Below are 26,467 nucleotides of genomic sequence, written 5' to 3'. Positions count from 1 at the left end.
AGTCGTGGGTACTCCCTGGGAATTTGGCCACAATGTCAGTGATGATGAAGTTTGCATCATATATCACCTGCACGTTGATGGAGTTAATGGATTTGCGGTTGCGGTATATGTATTCTGTAGCTGCAGGTGGGCAGATTGGTATGTGGGTCCTATCGATGCAGCCTATTACATGTGGGAACTGTGCCTTTTGGTAGAAATCCAGCTTGGTCTGCTGCAGCTCCGCCTGTGTGCTGGGGAAGCGTATGTGGTGATGCATTCTCTGCATCATGGCGTCCAGAATGGAGTTGAAGAAACGGGACAGGCAGCTCTGTAACACAACACCTGCTGCGGCTATCACACTCTGGTAACTTCCTGATGCCAGTAGGTGCAGGCAACAGAGTACCTGTACATGGGTGGGTATTGCGTGCGCCCTTGGTGTCTGATGCTCCAGGTATGGTTGCAGGTCCCGTATCAGGTCAAGGATGGTGTGTGGGTGTAACCTGTACCTGTCATGGATTTGTGGCTCAGTCATTTGGAACATTGTGACACGCAGTCTTTACCCACGCTCTTCCTGTCTCCAGACCCTCTGTCCTGCTGCTCGCAAACGTAGCCACTTTGCTATGACGTAGAGGGCTGCCATTGTGTTCACACTGTTGCATTTTGGGGCTGTTTTTATGCACTGCACCTGATTATCACCTACACGGGGTCAGTGGCAATTACCGATTCTTTAATACCGAAATTGGACAAATTCGGTATTACCGAATTTTGCTACACCGCATTACCAAATTTTTACCGATTCAGTATTTTGAGGTTTCTGTGTTGACCGATCGGTAAATAAGGAACGGGTATCTGTTTCCCTTTAATTTACCGATTCGTTATTTTCTATGGCAATCTGTAATACCTCCATCGCACAGGGCTAACTACCGGTCGGTATCAGAGATATTTACTGAATTTCGGCTTTACCGACCGGTATTTAGCCACCTACATCTAGCCATTATTTGGTTGCACTAATATTGGTCTCTCATGTTTACTACTGGTTGAAATTATCGAAGGCTAGTTCGCTCTGAAAATCCTCTAAAGTAATGACTGAGATGAGGATGGTGGAGGTAGGGATAATGTTCTAATTACTTACCGGTAATCTTTACTTCTATTGCCCTCGTTACTTTCTTTACAACCTGCTCACCCACACCTGACTATTGGCCTGCGGTGTAACTTGCTGGGTAAGCGAGCTATTTATCACACCCACAAGTTGGGCAGGACAGCTGGCAGTATACTTGCAGGCTTTTTTCTCGTATCTAGTGGTGGATACACATAAAAAGTAATCACTGTGACAAGGATAATAAGTCAAAAATCAATAATGATTACCAGTAAGTAATTATGATATTATTTCTTCACAGAAGAAAATAATTAATGTGCCTATAAGAAAATTGTATGCTTTTTGCTAATGAGCTAGTATAAGGGCAGGATCAACTGAGAGTGCCTCCGCCCACAGAACCCTGAAATTATCATCCTGCACCCCTTCCCACCCATTGAGCCTTGTTGTGTTTTTTTTATGTACCACTTATGACAAGGCTTGCTGTAACTAGACATTTATTATAATTAGACATCTACAGTGTAGAGATCCCTCCTTGCAGCATTATTGCTGTGCCTAGGTATTATTAGGAGGATTAATTAGCTCTGGGTTAATGATCCTGTTAGTTCCCTTAGGTGACAGAGCTACACAAGGAGTAGTTGAGGTATGATATCTTTGGGGTTCCCCTAGCAAAAGTAGTGTGGCAAGGTTCATACTTTTGATTGTTTTAATGTAACATATTGTAACTTTCCCAGTGAAGTGTTTTTACAAACGTTGTCCTAGTATCTGTGATAATTTGGAGGGAGTTAGTGTTGTTATGCTATTCCATAACACTTGGTGGTGGTACTTAGTATGTTATCTTCTTTGGGGGTACACTGCATATCGAGAACTGCATGTTATTTGCACCCCACTAGGATACAGAAAACATACTCTTATATGAAGCCTAGGCGCTCCACCTCCAGTCCTTCCGAGTGGGACAGGAAACTATGCATTGCACCCTTAATCCAGTGGGAAACAGCAGGGCCATTAAGGGGCTACATTTTTCTGGAGGCATAACTGAGGTTCTGAGTTTGAGGCACAACTAAGATGCCAAGGTAATTGAAGGAGTCACTCTGTGTATGTCTGTGTTGCAAGACCTAGGGCCAGATGTAGGTAGCTTAATACCGGTCGGCAACGGACGAAAATCTGTAATTTTCCCATTACCGACTGGTATTTAGCCCTTTCCAAAGTAGGTAGCCCTCAATAAGGATTCGGTAATTTACCGATTCGTTATTTTAAGGAATCTGTAAATTACAGAATCCTTATTTTAAGGAATCGGTAAATTACCCAATCCTTAAAACCTATGTAGGAAGCACTCAAGTGAGTGCATTTCTGCTTTAAGGATTCGTTATTTACCACCTACTACAGTTGGTGGTAAATACCGAATACCTTAAAAAAAGCAATTATTTGCTTTTTTAAAAGTGCCATGTGGCAGACATACATGCCCTTAGGACATGTATGTGTGCCACATGTGCACACATGCACGATTAACTGGTGCAACAGGGTGTCAATGTGACACCCTGCCACCCTTAAAAGTGCTCCCGCTATTACCGATTCGGTATTTACCGAATCGGTAATAGTGAATGGCTTCATTCCTACGGGCAGCAAGGCCCATAGGAATGAATGGGAAGATATTCCTCATTACCGAATCAGTATTGGTTGTTCTTTAAGATAAGGTCAGTTGTATGAAGGATGGCAACTCCTTACCTAGTTGGCAATGCTGTCATTTTTTTATGAGCTGCGTGTTACAGTTGTATATTTTGCATACTGCAAGCCATGTATTTTATGGTTTAACTCTTTTTATTGGCTATACAGCCAATATATCAAAGCGCAGTGCACAAAGCATCAAATCATGGGCTACGCAGAGCCCTGGTATGTGGCTTGGCATTTTGAGCAGACTAAAACCTAAGACTAAAGTGATAACAAAAGATAACAACTCCCCTCCTCCCCTTATACCCCCTCCCTCCCCGTCCACCACGAGTTGGAAATTGTGTCGGGAGTATAGCGTTAACGGTCGTGGCGATGCGCATGGAGTCTTAGTGTCAGGTGTGGTGAGATGTAGGAGGTGTAGGTATCTGAGGCAAGTGAGTTTCCGAAATTCCTGGACTAGAATGGCCAAGAGTGGTTGCCAGAGGTCTCCAAATGTCGAACCCTTCCCAGCTAGTGTAAGGGATTATCTTTTTCATCTCCAGTATGTGCCAAAGGTGTTGGAGCCAGCCCGTGTGAGTGGAAATCCAGGAGGTCTTCCAGTGAAGTAGAACGTTTTGAGTGGCCGTGCCCAGCGCAATCACTATCTGGCAGCCTCTTTTCGACTTGAGAGGGTATGTTAGGGGGTTCGGCACTCCCAGTAGGATGTAGGTAGGGAATCTGGGGAGCTCCGTGTCAAGATGCTTATCAATTTCACAGGAGGCGGACCAACGTTTCGGTTTTCCCACAACCCCTCCAGCAATCTGCGATTTGCGTGGGGTCAGTGTGATGCAAGCGTTCTGGTGTGTAATACCAGTAGGTGACTAGCTTGGTTAATGTTTCTGTGAGGCCCATATTTCTTACAGTGTGCCGAGCCCTGTAGTATACACCCTCCCATTCTTTACTGCTAAGTTTGTGTCCCAGATCTCTCTACCACCTTGCACGGCCTGCGTTTTATGTGTGTTTGTATTGGGTGAGTAGCATCTTGTAAAGATATGAGATCAGTTTTCTATCAGATGATCGTGTGATTAGCCATCATTCATAGGGGGTAAGGTGTCTCTGCACATGTGGCCTATTGTCAGGATGAAGTGCCCAGTGTCAGAGCTGCAGATAATGGAGCCGTTCGGACTCTGGAAGTCCATAATCAGACCTAAGCTGAGGGAAAGGGATCACCCCCTGCACGTCAAAGAAATGACTCAATGCTCGGCATTCCGTGGCTCGCTAATGTGTAAAGGAAGTCTCACCTATCCCCGGGCTAAATTCTGGTTTGTCAAAACGTGGGTTGAGAGGGGAGGGGAAGATCGTCAACCCGTGTCACCTGTTGGTCTGGTCCCATGTTGTTAGGGTGGTGTGTGTAATGTGAAAAGAATAGAGGTTGGGTGGGTCTATGCGGCTTCTTGAGGAAGGGAATCTTCCTGAGGAAAGGAATCTTCCTGAGGAATGTACCCGCTTCCGCCCGGTCCTGAAATAGCCAATGTTTCTCTGACTCAGTGCGATTCCACTCCACTAGATGCCATAGCTGCGCGGCTTTGTAATAGAGTTGAATGTCAAGAATCCCAAGTCCACCTTCATTGGGTGGAAGGGTGCTAACTAATTTCTTCATTTGTGGCTTGCACCCCTGCCACATGAAAAGGGAAAGCTCGGACTGTACCCAATTGAGCCAGCCGTCAGGTGGCCATAGAGGAAGTGTCTGGAAAAGATATAAGATTTTGGGCAAGACTGTCATCTTGATAGCCGCTATCCTCCCAAGCCACGAATTAGGGTAATGTTTCCACCGCTGCAAGTCGTAGCGGATTTGAGCATGCAGTTTAACTGACGCCATGGATTGCAGAGTGGGGCCTAAGAAAATTCCCAAATATTTGACCGTGTCCCCAGACCATTGCAGCAGGTGCTGACTTTGGAGGCATGCCTGCGCCTGTGGTGATAGGGAGAGGTTGAGGGAGGTTGATTTCGCAATGTTGACTTTGAACCCAGAGGCCTTCGTAAAGGAGTCCAGCTCCGACAAAAAAACTCCCAGAGCCACTGCGGAATCTGCCAGTGTCAGGAGCACATTTTCTGCGTATAAACTGTGTGTGTCGCCCCCGAAGCGGATGCCCGTAAATGTGCTGGTGGGCCCTAACTCTCTGGGCCAGTGGCTCCACATACAGTGCAAGGAGCAGGGGTGACAGAGGACACCCCTGTCTTGTGCCTCTGCTGATGGGAAAGGGGCCGAGGTATGTCCGTTGAGCCTTGCGGATGCCGCGGGGGCATGATAGCAGTTCAGGATCTGCGTCCTCATTTTCTCTCCTAGGCAAACTCGGATCAGCACCTGTTCTAAGTACGGCCAATGGACCCGATCAAAGGCCTTTTCCGCATCGATGGTAAGTGGCATGTAGTCTACGGAGATTCGTGATGCCTTCTCTATAAGGTGTAAAACCCTCTTGGTATTGTTGCTTGTTTGTCTTTAGGGAATAAATCCCGCCTGAGCTAGAGTGGAGCAGAACTGCTTAAAACCGTCTGGCCCAGGAGATTTAGCTAGTTTGAGTCGTGCTATGGCTGCTATGACCTCTTCTACTCATATGTCCCCTTTCAGGTGTTCCGCCTGTTCCTGAGTCAATGTAGGGAGATGTGCTTGCGTCAAATAAGCGTCGGTGTCGGCAGCTTCCAACCTCTGCTCAGAATATAATTGGGTGTAAAAGTCCCTAAATGTCTCTGCGATAGTCGCATCTTCCCCGCCTGGTCTCAGATTTCCTGAACACCCTGTAGTAGTCTAGCTTCACGTAGTTTGTAGGTGAGCAGAGGCCCGCATCAGTCGCCCCTGACATAAAATTAATGGCGCAAATGCAGCGCTGTGTATTCCACCCTGTTTTGGTCTATTGTCGCTAATTGAGCCTGTGTTGGCGACAGTTGGTGCGAGGTGCCCCTGTTCGACAGTGCATTTGCTCTAACTCCCTGACTTTTTGTGTCAGATCGTCCCGTTTTCGCCTGCGTTCCGTGTTGTCTGCCGTGGAGATAAGGATTAGATCGCCCCTGATCACGGCCTTGAGTGCTTCCCATCTGGTGGACAGGAGGGTGTCTGGATTGTCATTGTATAGTAAAGACTCGACTGTCGCGCTTCGTACCTGGTCAACCACATCAGCATGCTGCAGGAGGGTGTCTCGATGACGCCACTGTTGTGTGGGCCGCTGAAGAGGAAGTAGGGTCAGGGTGGCCACTACTGATGCATGGTCCGATAGTGATGACACAAGGATAACGACCGCTGCCGTGATGTCGCGGTGCCTATCAGGTAGTCCAGCCTGGCGTAAGTCTTATGGGCATTAGAGTAGTACGAGTATTCTCTGAGGTGTGGGTGTTGACCCCGCCAATGATCCACCAGGCCGAGCTCCGTCAGTCGGTTCAGGCCTGTCCGTGAAAGCGTGCCGACCTGACCAAGCGCTGGGCAGACCTGTCCAGCTCATTGTCAAGTACTAGGTTAAGGTCACCCCCAGGAGGATCTTACGTTCTGTTGTAGCAGTGGCCTCAGTCAATGCCTTGTGAAGGAACAGTTCCTGACCCTCATTAGGCGTGTTTAGGGACCCAATGACCGGCATGTGCCCCGCGATCGTGAACTGGTAAGAAAGTAACCTACTCTTGATTTCCGCCACCTTTTGCACTACTTTCCCTTGAAATGCTCTTGAGACTAGTATTGCGACCCCTGCTGTCTTAGAAGGGCCAGGCGAGAAGAATTGGGTGGGAAACTTGTGAGACTTAAGTTGGTGGCAATCCTTTGAAAGCAGGTGCGTCTCCTGCAGGAGACAGATGTCTGCCCCCGTACTCTCCAGGTATGAAAGGATCGCCCTGCGCTTGATGGGGTTATTAAGTCCTCTCACATTAAGCGTGAGGACTTTGAGATTGTTAAGAGGCATCTAGGAGTCTGGGAGCATAGCATGCAATGTGAGACCCGGGGCTAGGCTCGCTTGTGTGAGCTAGTGTGAGGGGAGTCCATTTATTAACCCCAGATCAATACGTGCCGGGAAGCAGTGGACGGGGGACCCAAGTAACATAAAACCCTACATAAACAAACCTAACAAACTCAAAGGGAAAAGTGTTCAAAGTTCAGTCTGTCATCCAGGGACGATCGGCAGGGAGTCCTCGTGGGGTCCATAGTGTGGCCAAGTGTGTCTCCCCCGACACCCGCCACCCACCTCAGATGAAAGAAAAAGAGAACAGATTACCCCTGCAGTGTTCACGAGGTTTGCGTCTTCGCCAAGGCCTCCAACACTGCCTGCTGCCCTTTTGTGATCTCTGCTGGGTCCGGTTGTTTGGTGCGGTGCCGGCTTCCCTGCTGCCGCCATCTCGGCTGCATATCTCCTGTGTCTGGGCCTTGACTGTGGCCTCCATCCTATTCCTCGGGAATGTCAACGCCCAGCAGTTGGCTGGCTTCTGAGAGTGAGCGGAGCTGATACAGGTTGCCATCCAGCCTAAAGATAAGACGGGTGCCCCCAAGAATATGAGATGTCACGCTGGGGTAGGTGAGTAGTGATGGGGCGAAAGACCGTGCGTTTCTGCAGGGTGAGCGTAGCAAGGTCCTGATATAAGATTGGGGTCTGAATTCGGAAGGTGATCGGATGCATGGATCTAGCCTTGCGGAGGATGTCCTCTTTCATGCTGAAGTCCTGAACACAGACCGGGATGTCTGCGGGCAGAGCTTTATCGGACCGGGGGAGGCCCACCCTGTGCGCCCTGTCTGTTTTAAGGTCTATGTTGGGTGGATTGCCCAGGATGTGATAAAAGAGCTCCCTGGCGTAATTGAATACTTCACTGTCTTCTTCGTTGGTTCGCATCTCTGATGTTGTGTCTGCAAGAACGGTTCTCTAAGTCTTCGAGGTGTGTTTGTAGGTCAACCTGTTGCTCATGAATGCAGATGACCTCCTGCTGTACGATGACAATTACGTGTCCCTGTTATCGCCCTTGTCTTCTAGAGTGGCAGCCTGCTCGCCAATATCATCTACATCTCTTCGGATGTCCTTAATTTCAGAGGTGAGGCCTTGCTTGACCGTTTGCAGATCACCACGAAGCGTTGTGAACATTCGAGGAAGGCCCGCATTCCCGGTTCCTCCTTGGGGCCCTCCGTCTGCGACGTAGCGGAGTCACCCTGGGGCAGGTGGTCCATGATGGTTCCTCCTTGGGGGCGCGCAAAAAGCTCCTTCAGTGTCTTCTCCTTCTTTCCCCGGTTGGAGGTCTTATCCTATTTCTGGTTGTGTTAATTAGTGGGTGAGTCAAAGCCGTTGGACACCCCCAGTGCGCCTCCAGGATAGTCCAGGTGTCTGCAGAGAGGCCTCTCTGTCTTCTGGTCCGCACCCTTGTGCTCATCCTTTCGAGGTACCTAGAGGTCCAGCCTGGTTCGTGGTAGTTACAGCACTGTGAGGGGCAGTGGGACAGGGGTGGCAGAGCGCCTGGCTCATCTGGTTCAGTTACTGCCATCGGTACTCTCTGCTATGAGTTTGAGTCTTTGCTGTAGCCGGTGGCTCCGCGGCTAAGTAAGGTCAGGCCGTCCGGCCACAAATCCCCCTGCTACCTCTGCATGCTACACAGGTATGCCAACCTGCTGGATGCTATGATGCCGCTTACCACCTTTGCCTGTAGGGCCGCATTCCTGGCCGCAGTCTAAGGTCCCTGTGCTGCCGCACCTGGCATGTCAATGCTTCATGCTGCCGTCTGCTTACCCAATGTCCCGGGCTGGTCCATCAAGGGTGCCCTTCTTAGGCAGGGAGGGCGTTAGTCGTTGTGGAGGGGTGTGCCGAACAGGGAGTCAAGCGAGGGACCACACGGCACACCTACAAACTGCACCCGGGCCTAGCCGGGCCGCCTCCGCAGGGCACCAGGTCCCACCCTTGGCGACTGCCTCTAGCGGCAGCCATGCTCAAATTCCCCGAGATTCCCCATGCACCTCTCACGATTTGCCCCTCCAGGGATGATAGGCGGTACCCGGTCACAGGCCGTCGCACTTGTGTTCTTCAAATGGCCGCCCAAGCGTATCGCCCCCAGTTGTGTGCTGGGTCTTCTCGGTTCTTGCGCGCGTGTTGGGGAGCTCCAGGCTGTGACCCGGTTTCCCCGCAGCTGTGCACAGGCCAACAGGTGCCTCGCAGTCAAGCTTCAAGCCGTCCTGCGCGTGCCTCCATCTGCGGCCGAGCCTATGCCGCTTCCGTGTGTGAGGCCTGACTCGCGATTCACTGGGTAGGGCTGATCACTGGCCCTAGGCTGCTCCTCAGGCCGCGTACTGGGTGGGCCGGGTCCAAATGCCCGCACCCACTCCCCCGTCCCACTGTCCATGGTGCAAGGGTGCGGCCTCATTGTCGCTAATGCAAAGCTGCGGCAGCTGCCCTGGCCCGCTTCCTCTATCTCTCACCTGCGAGCCCGGTCCGTGCGTCACTGCCAAACAAGATGGCGAGGTAGTGCTCCAGGCCCGTGTACGCTGTGAGGCCTTGCTTCTCCTGGGCTATCTCTTGGTCCGCTCGGTGAAGTTGGTGCCGGTTGTCACTCGCAGGGCACTCGGCGTGCTTGTGCAGCCCACCATCGCTTCAGGAACGTCACAGGAGCCATGACGATCTCCCAGGTGGGGCCGCCGCCTGTGGATCCACAATGCACTCTCCTGTGCCGTACTCGAAAACAGAGTCTACGGCCTCAGCGGGCCCCTTCGCTGCACCTCAGGGCTCTCCGGGCGTAGTGCAATGTCTGGATTCCGTCCCTCAGCATTCCTGGATCTATGGGTGGCCGAATGCCAGTGTTGTGCTCGGTGGTTGGCGGAGAGGCAGCGAGACAGGTCTTACCTCGCCGCCATCTTGGCCACACCCCTCAAGCCATGTATTTTATACAGTTTCTGGGAGCACTACGTGCACTACGTGTCCTTCGCTAAGGCAGAGGAGTGTCGCCCCACTGTTCCTTGAGCAGTGAAAAATAGAAAAAAAAGGATAATAACAAGAAGTTATTATCATTTTATTTTCCTTTGCAACTCCGGGCGGGGCGGGGCAGGGCGGGGCTGGGCTGGCTGACGCAGAGAGATCAGTAGTGGTTTGCACTCCCTCCCTTCATGTACATGATGCTTCGACCAGCCCTCTTGGGCCAGCCAAACAGTCATACACAGTTGGCATGTTCTCCATTGGGCTGCGTTGCACAGCCCCATGGAGAACATGCCTGGCCTCCCCAGGCACTGCCTAAGCGGCCAAATAGGCCGCTCAGACCATTCACGACGTTGTTCCTGGAGTGTCGTGATTGGCTGGTAGAATCGGAAGCCTGGGTGCTTCCGATGCAGGCTGCAGGTAGCAGCCGGGAAGAAGAATAGAAGACGAGCAGAGACGTGCAGCGAATGCGGCGGTAAAGCAGGTAAGTTTATTCTTATTTTTTTATCCCTTCCCGCCAACCCCCCCCACTCAACCCCCCCATGCGGAAGAAGCTGCCACTGCTGAGAGGTCAACCCATCCAGTGTGCTCAGTAACCAGTTATACCTTCAAGGAGGTGCAGCAGCCAGTGGCGTAACAATAGCCCCTGCAGCCCCTGTGGGACCCCTCCGGCACTGTGCACATGCAGTGGGGCCATTGGCCTTAAAGCCACTGACTGAGTCTGGAGCATAAGGGTGGCCCCTCCATGAACTGTGCAGGGGCCCCCCTCAGGTTTCGTTACACCACTGACTGGCAGCAGCTGTCATCCTCGCTCTTTATCCCTTGTTGAAATATTCAATACCCACTTAAGGCTCAATTCACAAAGGGCCTCCACACTCATGGGGGATGGGGGGCACACTCGTGGCGGGACCTCTGCAACATGAAACCTGCAGTGTGGAGTTCCCGCCAAAAGTTCGGGCCCCAGCCACGACTGCGGGGCATTCGCCCCAAGTGCAGAGTCCCTTTGTGAATCGGAACCTTAGTATCTGATTGTTTCAAGCATATTTAGTTGAATCCAGATTGACATCTCTAACGCAGACTGAGCATCAGCATTAGTAAGTGCAATAAATGCACCTAATCATACCATGCATTTGAAACAATTAAAAAAATAACATCATCATTTCTCGATGTAAGTATGAATCTAGGTTGAAGTTTGAAATGTTTAGTTTAAAATACTTATAAATCCAAACTCGGTAGTGAAGAATTCTATATATTTTGCACTTAGTTCAAAATCAGTTGGTTTAAAAAGTTTGGGAATAACAGATGTTTAAACTGCATTTATTCAACCAGCCCATAACCTCCACTTGGGCCATTAACTTGCACTGTCAATACCTCAACACTATACATTTAGTGGTATAACTCTAGTTCTGACCAATATCGGTGCCTGAAAGCTGTATTTGTAATTTTGGGCTTTGATTATGGTCAATATTCAAATTTCATATGTTTTTGTCAAACGTAATGTTTTCTGACTAACTGCTTCTTAAAATGTTGTTGGCAAATTGTTTTTTTAACTAAATGATTGGAACTTTTAGTCCATTGCTCCTAAAATGCCCATATTATTACTTGTGTTCTCCCTCCCAACACACTTCTGATCATCTCAAAACTGTACAAATAATCCACACCGTTTGTCTTCTTTGCTTTACTTGTTTTGGAAAAGCCATCCACTTAAACCAAGAAAACTACAGCTGTTTATGCAGAATGCTAACATCCTACCTATTATAGACATCTTGATTCTAATCGTATAGTTGTTGATCATCTTGGATAGTACTGTTCTTCCACTCTAACTCATCAACTTCTCTCCTCCCTGCATTACCCTTCTGAACGGTCATCATTGTTGTGTTTCTTTTCGTTTATCTCAACTATTCATTCATAATATTTTAAATGTCTATCTTATGGCTGACACTAAACACTCTGAAATTGGCCTTATATACATCACATTTTAGTAATGTCTATTGTGTTTCCTTAATTCAGAGGGGCAAGTGAGATGAAGTTTGAGTGTAGAGATTTCAAAAGACTAGGTGCAGTAAGGCAGGTACATGCTCAGGGCCGCATATTTTCTTGTCAAGTGGTGGCTGTTAGATTTGGGGGTCTCTAGTTGGTAAAGGTAGGTACCTTTGCCCAAATAGGGACCCTTGCGTCTAGTCAGGGTAAGGGGGTACACGCCTAAAATAACCCCTGCTCACCCCCTGGTAGCTTGGCACGAGCAGGTATGCTTATCTCACAGGCAGTGTGTAAAGCATTTGTGAACATATACAGTAACCCAGTGGCAACACTACAGATGGACACCACACAAGTTGTAGTATAAAAATAAGTATTTTTATATAGACTTAACACAAGACCACAAACGACAAAAATCCACAATACTGTACTTTAAAAATGGTAGAAATAGCTTAGTTCTCCTTAGATGTAAAATGCAACACTTTAAGTTCAATGTACCTTTGGATGCGTAACGCAAGTGTTGCAGGGAAGGTGATGCGTCGGTTCCTTACACGCAAGAACGGTGATGCGTCGGGTCCCTACTGCTGCGTAGGGGATGTGTCGGTTCTTCTCCGCGTGGGAGTGGGGAGCCTGGACAAGAGGACTGGAGAAGGGCCGAAGAGGATGACAGTACCTCAATACCTGATATGTGAGGAGGGAGGAGGTAGGAGCAAGTCGCTTTGAGTGGAGCATCCCAGAAACTCTCTTAGCCATTGGCACAACCCACTCTCCTAAGAAGCTGCCGACTAAAGCCAACCAAACCAAAAGACAAAACAACAACATTTAATAAAAAGTTTCAACTATAAGCTAAGCATGCAAGAGGGACGAGACACTGCTGACAGGAAGAACCACAACCTGGTTAAATTTGAAATGTACGAGTGGAGAGACACTGCACCGGCGAGGAAGTTATGATCTCCCACTGCACCAGTTCGTGCCCTTCTACCCTCACATGATCACATTTTATTAACTGCCCCCAGACTGTTTAAAATCGATACTGCTGCATGTTACATTTAAAAACCACAATAAGACGTTGTGAGAGAGCACTAGACGGACGTTTATTAGTTCTCGCTTGAAAAATGGCAAATAAAGAAAACAGACCCTGTGCAAAAAAAATTATAAAACAAATTGGGGCAGTGAATGAATGAACGGTTTGGGGGGGGCAAAGGCAGGGGGCTGACTCCTGGAAGTGTGGTGAACACTGGAGGCTTGCAAAGAAAGAGCCTTATGCATACGAAGGAAATGGCGCGCTCACTTCTTGGTTTGTCTCTGGGCTCTAATCACATCTTGATGCAAACAGCAGGAAAAAAGAGTAGAGACAAGAGGAACACATAGAGCAGGAGGAGAGCCATCTTAGATATACGCCAAGATAAAACCTGTGGCGTATCTGAGATACGTTTAACTAAGAATGTGCCCACAATGGGGACTTTGACTTGTATGGACAGCCCTCCTAAGCGAAAAAGACAAAACACAGATGCAGTCTTCATTCAGGCCACTAGCGACTAACCCGAATCAGAGACAAGGATCCGGCAGTGGGGAAGAGATAGCTAGAACAAAAAATCCATGCAACATCTGACTGACTAACAGAGTGATCTACAGTGCCACAGTCAGATTCAGAACTGGTCCTAGGAGAGCACTGGACAGGATTAAGTAAGTGAAGGGCAGCCCTCTACTAAAAGCCACCTGATGGAAGCTGTTGCCAGAAAAACTAAAGCTGCAGAGTTCCGAAATGCAAGAAGAATTAGCCGTTGAAGACATGGACACTGCATCCCAGGCGGACCATCCAAGGCCCTCCGAGCAGTGAGAACCCACGCCCCTCCCAGGGCTAAGAGGCGAAAGGCAACCGGAACAGTTATCAAGACAGTACGAATCTTCAAATAAGTTTGGTTTTAAACTAGTGGCTTAAGAGTCCACTACATGGGAATTCTGAATTCATGAACCAGATGTCTTAGAGAGACACCTTACTAACAATTATCAACACACATGAGGAAGGGAACAGGATAGGCAGAATGTTGGCATGGGAGACTCTGAACAATAAAACCAAAGCAGCTATTAAGGGTCTTATTACGATGGCAGTCGGAAGAGCTCCCGACCGCCATCGCAGCGGGTGTGGGACTGTCTGACTAGTAACCGGAGGTCCCATCTGCCAGATTAGGATGCGACCGCTGTGTAGGTGGTCAGAATCATCCCTTTTTCCATTGTGGCTTTTGCTGCGGCCTAGAAAAGCTGCATTAGAAAAAGGGATGTTTTTAAACATCCAGGCACCAACTAGTGCCTGGTACACGGTGCATGAATGTTTAAGGGGGTACCACATAGCACCAAGCGGAGGCCCACGGGGAGGGGGCCCTGCTAGAGGCCCCCAAAGTCACTTTCCGACAGCCTTTTAATGGCAGGGGGACTGCCATAAAAAGGCTGTGGGACACTGACATCCTAATCCCGACGGCTGCGCCTCCGCGGGCACTGCCTCTATTGTAGGGATTAGGCTCCGACCGCCTCCCGATGGGCTCCTTGAGCCTGTCTGAGGCGGCAGCCTCTCACCCCGCCCGATGCACTCTGACTACCGGCATCATAATCTGGTGATCAGACAGTTGCCCCAGATGTCGGGCGGATTGCCACCCACCGCCTGTCGGTGGTGGTCCGCCCGGTATCCTAATGAGGCCCTAAGAGTATAGAAGGTTCCAGGAAAAATATGCTCCAAGGCCAGAGGGAATTTACAATGGTATTTAAGTATTTTTCTCAGGATTATATTGGAGGATGTTAAATTCTAGTGCCATGATTTTAAGAATTACCTTTTCCTCACATAGAAACTGACCACATTATCATCTTAGCCTTGCCTATAATTGTTAAAGAAATAGGTGTTCTTTGCAAAACTTGGTCCATGATTATTGGAACTTTTGAATTATTGCTGGTGCACGGGAGAGTATCCTGGTACATTTAGGGAAGAGCTACTATACATTTTCCCAAGCCTATAAAGAACCCTTTGTATTGTAGCTCAAAAACACTTTTTTTTTTTAAATGTGTGAATGAACATACTCTATATTTGTAACTTGAGTGATGGCTTACTGACAGAGACCTGAACATGAACTATCTGTGCAAAATTGAAGGATACCACTGCTGTCACTGGCATGACTGTTTACGGTTGATCTAATCTGAAGAAGTAGATAGCTACCCAATAGAGCATACTGTGGGATATCGCTAACCTGATTGATGACCTATTGCTGTAGGCCCAAAACCTGTCCAAGCTCTGTACCGTAGGCTTGGCCCTATACCTTCTTTGTGACCTGATGAATAGCTTTACAGTCAGATGTTTGGAACTGTAATATATGTGCAACCCAAAGGACAGCTTTGTTGTTTCAAACTTTACCATGCTAAAGTTTGTGACAGGACAAGTAGGTCTTCTGTCCTCTGCCACTTTAGTGGGTAAGATCTCTCTACCCTGAAAGTCTGGACATGTACAATCTCTGTAACCTGGCATAACGCTCTGCGACTTGAAACTATGAGATATCTGTGGCCTGAAGGATGCTTGCCTGTGCCTATAAGTTGTATGTTACTTAATGGTTACTTTCAGCTAGAAAGCACTAGTCTGATGGATAGCTCATCTGTATTATAACCTAGTCAGTAAGGTTTATTTAACCTCAGGAATGGACAACCTGCCCTAAATCAGATACATCGGCACTTGAGATACCTCTACTATCCAAAGTCTTACCTGTACAGACTCTGTAGCTTTATGGGTTAGCTCATTTCTATAAAATGTGTTTAACCCATAGTATTACTGTAGGACTCTTTAAGATATGTGGAACCTGAGAGAGAACTTTTCGGCATGAAGCTTGAGCCTACATTATGGTCTGTGTATATTGAAAGATTTATTTGCTGTGTAAAGCATACATTTTTAGTTGTGCTTTCTGTGTTTTATTAAGCCAGTACCTATGATATCTCGATTGTACTCAGCTAATTTTACCACAATACCCCCAGACAGCCTCAAAATATCGCTCTTATAAAATGCCTCTACTGTTGTAGCTCCAAGAAACAATTACATGGTGAGGTGTAGACCTAACACATAAGCAAGCAACTTTAGGTAAAATTGTTAGAGTTTATTTGATGTGTACAGACTGTATTGCACTGAAATGTATGTACTGAGACAGTTAAAAACATAGCCAATTCTCTTCTAAATAGCAGATCCCAAAACAATTATATTCCCAGGACATCATCAGTAGTTATGATGATCCGAATTGGATTCCTCTACTAGATAAGAATATGTTTATGAATTGGCTTTGGAGTTATAAGAAACTCAGTCAACCTCTTTCTTATGGTTAAAAAAAATCTAGCGTTAGGACTGTTAAATAGAGCTTTTAAATCTGTCGGAAGGAAAACATTAATATAAGACATTTTATTTTTTATCCTTTTAAACACTTTTAAACAGGTACTTTAGTCTGTCACCAACTTGTATTGGTTTGTATTTTGCTTTAAAAAAAAAATTCATAGCTTTGTAATTTCTGATTTTTATTGTTAAGCCCAAAATTCACAATAAATCAACATTTTAATGTAGGAGCCAGTTAAGTAATTTTCCTGGTTTCAGAGACATCACCTCTTTCCCAGGTCCACTCACAAACCTAAAAAAAACTATGTTTAAATCATGTGTAGTTATTTTTGAACTGTAGTACTGATATTTGGAAACCACTATATATATGTAATGTATTTCTTTCCATTTTTCAGTATTTGTCTACCTGTGCGGTTGGTGCATCGTTTGAAGACGCCGATGAAGACGAAGAGGAAGAAGAGGAAGCAAGGTCTGTTCAGACTGAGGTTGCCCCTTTTAAACCCAAAGAAGGAATGTTCCAAATAGTTGGAACTCTCTCGAAGGAAAATAGCAAGAAACCAGATTTTTGTTTGGAAACATATTCGGTAAGCTTTTTTCCACATATACCTCACAAACCATGTAGGAGATTCCTGTCAAAGACTATTTGTACCGGTGGTTGAGCCAGTCTAACATTAAACATGTACTTTTAAGTGGAGAAGCAGAAAAACCCAAAGTTAATTTCTAAAAGTATAACAATGTGTGTCCACAGCATATATTGAGGACATACACCACTTACTGATGCCACAGTCACAATAGCTTCCTTTCAAGATCTAAGCTTTTTATAATTTCAATGAACAAAAGGGGATAGGTCCATAAACAAGTGGTGGGGGCTAGACCCTTTATAGAATATGTAACACAAATTGCCCGAACCACAAAATCTCCTCAAGCTTCTTGAGAGGGAACGATCAATTTATTGTGATCACCCTCGACACTTTACTTAGTGTCAATGTTTTTTAAAATCTTTTTCAAGTTGTAACAAGCTACATGACAGAAAACGAACAATACATTAAATATTTACACAGCTATAAATACTTTGTACATACATGAAAAACAAATTCTTTACACATTACAAAAAAGAAAATTCCTTGCATCAAACATTACAAAAAAACTGAGAATACATCGCAAACAACATTAGAACAAACATTACAATCAAAAAATGAGAAAGATATAGAGAAAACCAATCCAAGGGGGAATTATAAGCAAATGAATGGCTCTTAAACAAATCAATACTGGACCAGCCGGTCCTAGTATCGTGAAGATGACATTTTATTCCACCCTATGAAAGTGCCGACGCGTTTCGAGATCAGGCACAATGTCGCTGATCTCTCATCAGGGGTGTTTTATTCTTTGTATCAAACTTGTTTGTAAGTAGAGCAGGGCATTAAGGCGTAAAGGGATTTCAATTATTTTAAGCAGGGCCAGGCAGGACAATTTTACTATTGTCGACTGCCGCCAAACGGCGTACTTATATGTAGTCTACCACCATGCGGATAAGCCCCTTTAATGGTGTAGTTCTGTTCCCTTTTAAATTTCTGAAATTTTTTGAAAAAATGCTCTCAATTGGCGGTCCTGCTCTGAAATAACAGCACGCCACTGGTGTGATCAAAGTTTTCTCCCATGCTCTTGGGAGAAAACTTTGATCACACCAGTGGCGTGCTGTTATTTCGGAGCAGGACGGCAAATTAAGAGCATTTTTTCAAACATTTTCAGAAATTTAAAAGGGAACAGAAATACACCATTAAGGAGCTTATCCGTCATGTAGCTTGTTACAACTTGAAAAAGATTTTAAAAAAACATTGACACTAAGTAAAGTGTTGAGGGTGATCACAATAAATTGATCGTTCCCTCTCAAGAAGCTTGTGGAGATTTTGTGCTTCAGGCAATTTGTGTTACATATTTTATAATTTCAAGACATACATTCTCTAAAGCCCTAAATAGTGGATTCTTCACAACCAATATCAAAATAAATTGATAATTATCCAGTGAATCAAAATGCAAAAATGAACAAAATTCAACAAAGATAAACCATTCAACCCGTGTGTATACTTGATCAAATAAAAATTTATAAAAAACTTTATTCTAAAAAGGGTACAGATTATAAATTACATGAGAGCAAAAGTGCCTGAAATTAACACTCTTCCATATAGATCTTTTAACATGACAGACTAATGCCCTTGCCAATTTCACAAATTGATTGACAGGTAAACCATAATTGACAATACAATGAACAATTCCTGACAGGTTGTTAACAAGGAAAATGGGTTAAAATGTCGACGTCTAGTTCTTTGATGTGAAGACATCTATAAGATCATCATCAGGACGTAGATTCTTGTGTGTATTGATGACCCTGAATAATAAGGAACCTGCCTGCGTATTCCAGAACCGAACAAAACAGCAACCAATATTCCCATTTGGTAGTCACCAAATGGGAGCAACCGCTCGTAATGTAGTATCGTTTATCTTTAGTTTCACAAGATTTATTTCGGTTGAGATAGAAGGCAATTCAATCCTATAAGCGAGGACGATAGTGAAGATGCCGGTAACTTAGGACTGATGCGAGAGTTGCCAGTGAATCTTGGTTGCTGTTTTGTATGGTTGAAGTGCATAATTTATCCTGTTAATGTTAATTATTACTTTTTTGTTTAGTAAAGGCAGAAAGAGCATTGCCGTTTCTAAAGCCATTGAAAAATGGTGGAGTTTGGCGTCAAAATTGCCAAGCTCTTTAATTGTGATAACAAATAGAGCAGCAAAACAAAGACAGTATTTCCTTTGTGATAGATGTAAGGCCAGGTAGGCAGGTAGGCCTGGTTCTGCATCCCCCATGATAGGAAGAGGCCCAAAGAGGCCATGCTCATCTGCCATTGTGACAGTTGAGGGAGTGTAGGGTCTTTAGCTAGGATGATAAGTGAAGGGACTCAGAAGTTAGTTCTGCAGCCAATGTGAAGGATTTTCGGAAGGTTCTGAAACCATTATAATGGGTAGGGCCAAAGTATATGAAAGTACAAATGATAGCGCACAGGCAATTAACAGCACACTTACCATGACTTAAACACCTCTCCACATATTAGGTCAGCAAGTATGTGATCACTTACTTACCTATCAGACAATTTGCTTTCAACCCTTGCTTCTTGACTTCAGGCCCTTTTTATGCGTTGCTTACTAATTGATTTGAAAGCTTTGCGGAGGTACCTCATGTTTTATCCTTATTTCATTGTCAGTAAGGTCTTCTAAGACTAAAGAGTAAATATTCCCATTTACATTTACTTTTGGTGCAATACACAGTATCCTCACAAGCTATCTAGGCTGGATATGCTTAACGTTGTGGCCATAAATAAAAGATGTGTAAAGGAATACCCTGTGATCCCTTAAGGAGCAGTTCTTTTTGTCTAAAATGTATGACTTTTTTCAGATCACTACCCGAGAAGAGCTGTTAGATTACTTGCTGGAGTGTGATGTCATAGTTTATAATATAACTGAAGATTTTCATCAGATTGATGAAGCCACATGGGCTGTTTCAGGTTGGTACACATTTTATTACTAAATGTTGTGAAAAATTGTTAACTTTCAATTGCTAGACTGTGTTCCAATAGCACTTTCAATTCATTCCATTTAATTTGTGTAGAACTCACATGGGCCTTGGTGTGATAAACATTGTTATTCAGATTTCCTAAATATTGTGTGATAAACTGCCTAAATCATGTTTATTGCTCAGAAAAGCACCTAGAGGGTGCAACAAACTTGTTGGTGAGTCCCAAGATCACCACTAGGATGGAGCAGATAAATTAGCTTCGTATCCTGGGTAGAACCCCCCAACCACTGCACGCACCTGTGCAGAAACCTCCACAATTACCCAGGGAACTGGTGCTGGAGGTCACAATAAACATTTGGAGATCTAGCCCGCTGCACTAGGACTCCTCGGGAAGATGTCCGAGCCTGATCCAGCTGATGCTGTGTGGCCCATGGCCGCTTTTAAAGGAACCTCCTCTGCTTCCTTACTCCCTCTACCATGCACTGTACTCTTGTGGCATACCTTTACGTGATCACCCAATCCTCTGCAGGGTACAGTTCCTTGCCCAATGTGCCTCCATCATGACACAAGGATGTTCCTCTCATCTGCCATGAGCTTCTCACTGTTCCACTCCACGCCACCTTGGGGGGTGCAGCCTGTTGAGCACCCGCTTGTTTCCCAACATCCTGATTTTGAGTATGGATTGCTGACTCAATGTCAAAAACAACAATATTGTGATACAACAATTTGTATTACACAAATGTAATGTCCCTTTAGTTATAATGGTAAGTACAAAAATAGCGAGGAAAAAAATGTTGTGTTCACGATAATCTTGTTAAAACACATAACATTTTAATAAAAAAAAATATATAGTTTAAAATAGTAAGTCTTATTTTTTTTGTAATAAATGACATTAATATAATGTAAATTAAATACATTTAATTATTTTTAATACAATATATAAATATATACTTATATAAACACACACACATTGTTGACATTATTCCACCGCCCAACTCTTATCATTTTGATCACTTCACTCCGTTATCCGAAGACACCTTTCTTTCTATTCTCCCTACTGTGAAATCTGGATCCCCGGTGGATATCTGTCCTGCCCACATCTTGTGTAAATTTTTTCAAGCTTGTCCTCTTCCTCCCTTGACCTTCCTTAATGACTCCCTAAGAAGGGGAACTGTTCCCACGTCGCATAAATTTGGCACAGTTATCCCCATCTTAAAAAAGCCTGGGGCTGACCCTACAGTACTGTCCAATTACCGGCCCATCTCCCTCCTTCCTTACCTGGCTAAGGTCCTGGAGCGGCACATCACCAAAACACTGAGTGCCTTTATCGAAACTAGTAAGTTTCTTGCCCCTTCTCAAGCGGGCTTCCGTCCCCTGCACTCCACCGAGAAGGTGGTGGTATCCGTGATGGACACACTTAGAGAGGGGCTGGACTCTAATCTTCCTCAGGCGCTGATCCTTCTCGACCTTTCTGCCGCCTTCGACACGGTTGATCATACCATCCTTCTTTCCCGTGTCGAGGCGGCGGGCGTCAGGGGTTCAGCCCTGTCCTGGGTTAGATCGTTCCTCAACGACCGCACCCAGGCTGTTCATCTAGCGGATTTCTCCTCCACAGCTCACAAGGTACAATGTGGTGTTCCCCAGGGCTCTTCTCTTTCCCCTCTCCTCTTTAATCTCTACATTTTCCCTCTTATTTTTGCGTTACAGCAGATGGAGGTCACAGTGTTTAATTACGCTGATGACCTCCAGCTCATCTTTAATCTATCTCACTCCTCCTCCTCTATCTCTAGCTTCCAGTCAGTGATGGTATTCATCAGGGATTGGATGAATTTTAATCATCTAAAACTCAACCCTGACAAGACCGAGCTTGTCCTGACTGGTGGGCATCTCAACCCTTGGTCCTCTGCTTTCTGGCCCTCTTCACTTGGCCCTCCCCCTCTACCTTCCTTCTCTGTTAAAACTTTGGGGATCACTTTGAATCAACACCTTACTCTCCATTCACATGTGAGCACGGTGGTTTCGGCTTGTTTCTTTATTCTACGCACCATCCGCAAAATTTCACGTTTTTTTTCCTTGTCAGCCCTCAAACTTGTTCTTATGGCAATGGTCCTTTCACGTTTAGACTATGGTAATGCACTCTATAACGGTATCCCCAACTATGCCTTACGTCGACTTCAGCTTGTACAAAACCAAGCGGCCCGGTTGGTCCTTGGTTTATCCAGATCCCAGCACATCACCCCCGCCTTGGGTTCCCTTCACTGGCTCCCAATTAAAGAGAGAGCTTTGTTCAAACTTGGCTGCCTCACTTTTCAAGCCCTGGCCGGAACAGCTCCGGCTTTTATTACGTCCATTGTTCACCCTTATGTTCCCAGCAGACATCTGCGCTCATCCGCCCTCTCCCTCCTGGTGGTTCCCCGCTTTAGGAGGAAGAGGTCGGGAGGATGCAAGTTTGCTGTCCTCGCCCCTTCCTTTTGGAATTCCTTACCCTTACCCATCCGTTCCTCAGCCTCCTATATTGAGTTTCGAGGGAGACTTAAAACTTTTCTTTTCCAACAGGCATTCCCAGCCTGAGCTGGTTCCGAGTCTGTAATATGAATTTGAGCCACCTCCACAGCGCCATGAAACCGTCCAGTATACGTGCGCTATACAAATACGTTTAAATTCAAATTCAAATTCACATATGTGTGTGTGGGTTATAAATACATATATATAATGTAACTATTATTAAAAATATATATATATATTTCATTATATCAAATGTTTGGGTTATTTATTTAAATTTACTATTATAAAACGCAAAAATAGGGGGCATAACCCACCTCCCCCACGAGAGAGAGAAGAGGATTTATCCACAATGTAGATGTGAAAGTGGAGGAGTGCAATAGATGCAAGAGGGGTATTTACACCTCGTCTGTCGGATTTGTGGATGATGGCGCTGTAGAAAATATGAAAATAACTGTGGCAGCATGGACAGACAGTGAGCAAATGCACATTTGTAGTGTATTAATTTCAACTGTGACTGCATTGGATTTGAATTATACAGAACTGAAAAGGAAAACTGTGAGCACTGCAGTCTAAGTTCGAGTTTCACGAGATGTCTAATGTGCATTCTTGGGGCTATTGTCCACAAAGACTACAGAATTAGTGAGTAGTCTGGCTTTCAATTAGCATGTGGTCACTCTGCACCATAAAATGCTGCTCACCTGTGATCAAGGTTTATATCAAAGCCGAAACATATATATATATATATATATATATATATATATATATATATATATATATATATATATATATATATATATATATTCCATTCCGTGAGTTTTCCCCTTCTTTAATGGCCGACAGCAGCAACTCAGCTTTACCCTAACGGCGACCTACACGGTTTTCTACAGTCGGAAGGGAAAATACGGCGGCACCTACCTTGAGGAACATTCATGAGAAAACTACGAAGACCACAATGCATGGTGACACTCCCACTGGTGCAAGACTTACAATTAAATCGCGAGTGCGATTTTCACTTGCATAGCTGTTTCTCTCCAAGCCAAGCCAGTGAGAAAGGGAAACTGTAAACCAGAAACACATATGGCAGGATCAACAACTATATTTCTACAGGCTTGATAATTGCCAAGGGTGCCTACACCAACATAGAACAGCTCCTCTCCCCTTAGTCCCCTTAGTCCCACCATCCTAGACCCCAATGATATTTCTCTTTGCGGTCCATGTGTACCTAATTGCAACAAATCTCTCCACCTAGAAACAGCTCTTAACGACCGTTCAAACATTGACATTGAAAGTCTACTGGAATCCTACAAACCTGAGAATTCCTCTAGCCCCAACTCACGCTGACCCAACACAACATCTACGTAATTGAAAGTTTAGGAAACCAATTCTTCCCCAGACATTGTCTAGATCCAACCTAACAACCAAATCCACGTTCATATAGCCCCCCCCCCCCCAGCTCCACCGAGCAGGCACTCACAAACCTGAAGTGCATCCTTCACAACTTTCTGCTGCCAAACACTGCACCGAGTTTGCGGAGACTGTCCTAATCTATGACTTCAACATGATTTACATCAGGGAAACGTGGCTCACTGAACACTCATTCCTGATGTGTTGCACTGGCTGCTGGCAACCAACCCAAGCAATGTCAATCAAGTACAAATCAATAAGGACACCCAGTAAGGAGCAACACACAAAAATAGTGGATACAATTTAGCTTTAATAAAGTATTAATGTGGATACATGTAAAAGCAATGATAGTTGTACAATGGCAGGATGGTCATATGTATTTATAATGCATCATTGATACAATCATAAAGAAAGAAAAAAACTGAGATCACTCACAATCCAGTGGGTCAAACCACAAAAGTAATTTGTAACTGTGAGCAGCACAGGAAAGTCTAACCTTTCACCCCTGGTACTTAACGTAATTGCTTAACAATGTCAAAACAATCACAGAAATATATATGAGCTTCCAGCTAATGGCGACATACCTTAGCAAAATAGCTGCATGTGCATTTATGATTTAATGGTGCCAATAAGGGACAGGTAACAATGCAGCAAACCAAAAGCATAAGAGTAATTCTGTAGTGCAGGATTATATAACCTATCAACTAACAATAGTAGACAGAACAATACTGGTGCAGCGATGGTTAACTTTCAGCTAACAATAGCAAAATGGTCACATCTAATATACGTATCCATATGTTCAGTTCAATGCTAGCACATTGAGGATGAAACACAGTTTTAAATCAATTGCAATGCAGCTAATTAAAGACACACTAATAAGAAACTAACAAGTTGGGCTAGAGCAATAGTTAGGCCCTTCATCTCCCCCTGGAACGTAACTTTCCACAGCGCCCGAAAGCACGCTCCATCCTCTCCAACACCCTCTCTGAGAATGGCATACTAGGTGGAGGGGGGGAGGCAGCAGCTTCGGGCTGAGGGCAGCTCTGCATGACTCCATCTGTGAGCTTCCCTGAGGCAAGGGCATCCCCCCTCGTATATACAAAAATGTGGCTTATACCAGATTCAGTTCCCTTCATTCATGTTTACAACTTAGCTCTCTCTGGTACTCATCAATCATCCTCCCAGGCCCTATCTGGGTTAGTACATCCTCAACGGATGTCTCCCCCACGATACATCCGGCTGCCCCAGTGTAGTATAACAGCGCTTCTTCCCAAATAACTGTGTCTATGGTAGGTTAAAAACAGCATTGCAAGCTCAACCTGGCCTGGTACAATAAACAAGGCACCTTGGGCAGCACATTTAATTTTGTCTAGTAGAAATGGCAAAACAAACATCATGAGAGTCTCTGTTAGTGCCGCGTGTTAGAAGGGGTTTCTGCATGCATTTTCACTCATCAACACTGCCTAAGCTAGTAAACCCTTTCATGACACAATGTCTTCCACTCACTATTCCCTATATACTACATTCCACCCCTTTTTGATGAGTGCAAATGTATGCAAACACTAGTTACTTAATGGTATTCACATTGCGTTAAGCATTCACATTTTTCCATACAGTTGTTTAATGTCTACATCTAGCTTGGAGCTTAAGAGGGACTGTGAATGGGTTGCTTGGCATCAATAGTCATACGAATGGCTAAGTCTTTTGCTTGCTTAGCAACTGTGGCAAGTTTAGTCTAGCAATTGGTGCATACTGTTTTCTAGCTTCTAATTTTGCTAGTCAGATTATAAACTCACATGATTTGTTCTTCTCTAGTGTGTATGAATCGGTGTATGTGTTCTAATTCGTAATTGTGGCAAGGACAATAATCATTGAGCCGGTCATAGGAAGTAACATTTGCTTTGCTGAACTCGCTTTGTAATATGACCAGATTAATACTATTTGCATGCAGAGCTTACTGGCATCCTCTCCAATACTTAAGTTGCTAGGCATATGCTTTTCTGCTACATAAAACATGAAGGCAGGATGCTGGGACCTTGGGGCTCCCAATGTTCCATTTTGCATTGCAACAACTGCCATATTGCCTGGCTGAAAGGTCCATTTATTCAGCCACTCATACTGCTTACCACGATATGTGAATGCTGGCACAAAAGGCAAAATTTCATCGCAATATCTGCACGTCATATTTGCAATAACCTTCAAGGCCTGTACTCTTGTGGTTCCTCCTTGTAACTCGGTTAGTCCAAAGGTATGGCAAATTAGTCGCCCCGTCACCTTCCAAGTCATCACTTTGGCAACCATCCATTTGCTTCCAAGCACTGCCCCACTGCAAAGTGGAACCCTCCCTTCGTTAGCTGCGATGTTGGGCGCTAGCAGTGCACAAAATACATGGAGTTCTGAGGTGATGTTCTCATATACATTTGGCTACACCCATACAGCTCCCAGCATTGCAATCATCACGGCGAACTGGAACCACATCTTTGGCATGGATCCCCCATTCACAATCACAGAGTGTGTGTCACTGCAGACATACATACAGGCACGCTAACATTATTTTTCCTAAAGCATAACATCTGTACTTCCTACTCCCTTCCTTAATCTCTCTCCCAGTTTCTGCTTTATGTCCTGGATGATATAAATCACTCCCACTATCTTCCCAATGCTTCCAGATCCCACCCTCTTTGGGTAGTATCTGGGGGCCAAGATCTCGCCTTCATTTGTGGGTTTTGCACTCCCTATGATACAGCAGTATCTCCCTGATTCAGTAGTACCACTTTGACTTCTCCCCTGTAATCTGGATCAATAACTCCTCTCAACACCAATATCCCTTTGATAGTTAGGCTGGATGGTGGGACAATCTCACCATATGTCCCTGCTGACATTTTTGCTTCTACTCCCAAGGGTATAACCTTTGTCTATCCCGTCTGCTACCCTACTGACCTATGGTCTAACTCAAACAATGCACTGATTTGGTTGTTATTCCATTCTTTCAACGTCTGATGTGCTGATGGCTTTCTTAACTGTCT

At 45.3% G+C, this 26,467-nt stretch overlaps 1 protein-coding gene across 2 annotated transcripts in view; it reads left to right on the top strand.

Annotated features, from left to right (window-relative positions):
• Positions 1–26,467, top strand: part of AK7 (adenylate kinase 7) — a 344,520-nt gene that overhangs the window by 67,725 nt on the left and 250,328 nt on the right. For both annotated transcript variants that reach the window (XM_078660128.1, XM_078660127.1), the window contains exons 2-3: positions 16,360–16,548; positions 19,413–19,521. In XM_078660128.1, the coding sequence (XP_078516254.1) occupies positions 16,360–16,548; positions 19,413–19,521 (298 nt within the window). The remainder of the gene's footprint in view (positions 1–16,359; positions 16,549–19,412; positions 19,522–26,467) is intronic.

Source organism: Lissotriton helveticus, chromosome 9 (assembly GCF_964261635.1).
Source record: "Lissotriton helveticus chromosome 9, aLisHel1.1, whole genome shotgun sequence".
Taxonomy (NCBI): Eukaryota; Metazoa; Chordata; class Amphibia; order Caudata; family Salamandridae; genus Lissotriton; species Lissotriton helveticus.
The sequence above is the reverse complement of the archived record's forward strand: the minus strand, read 5'-3'. Positions and strand labels throughout refer to the sequence as shown.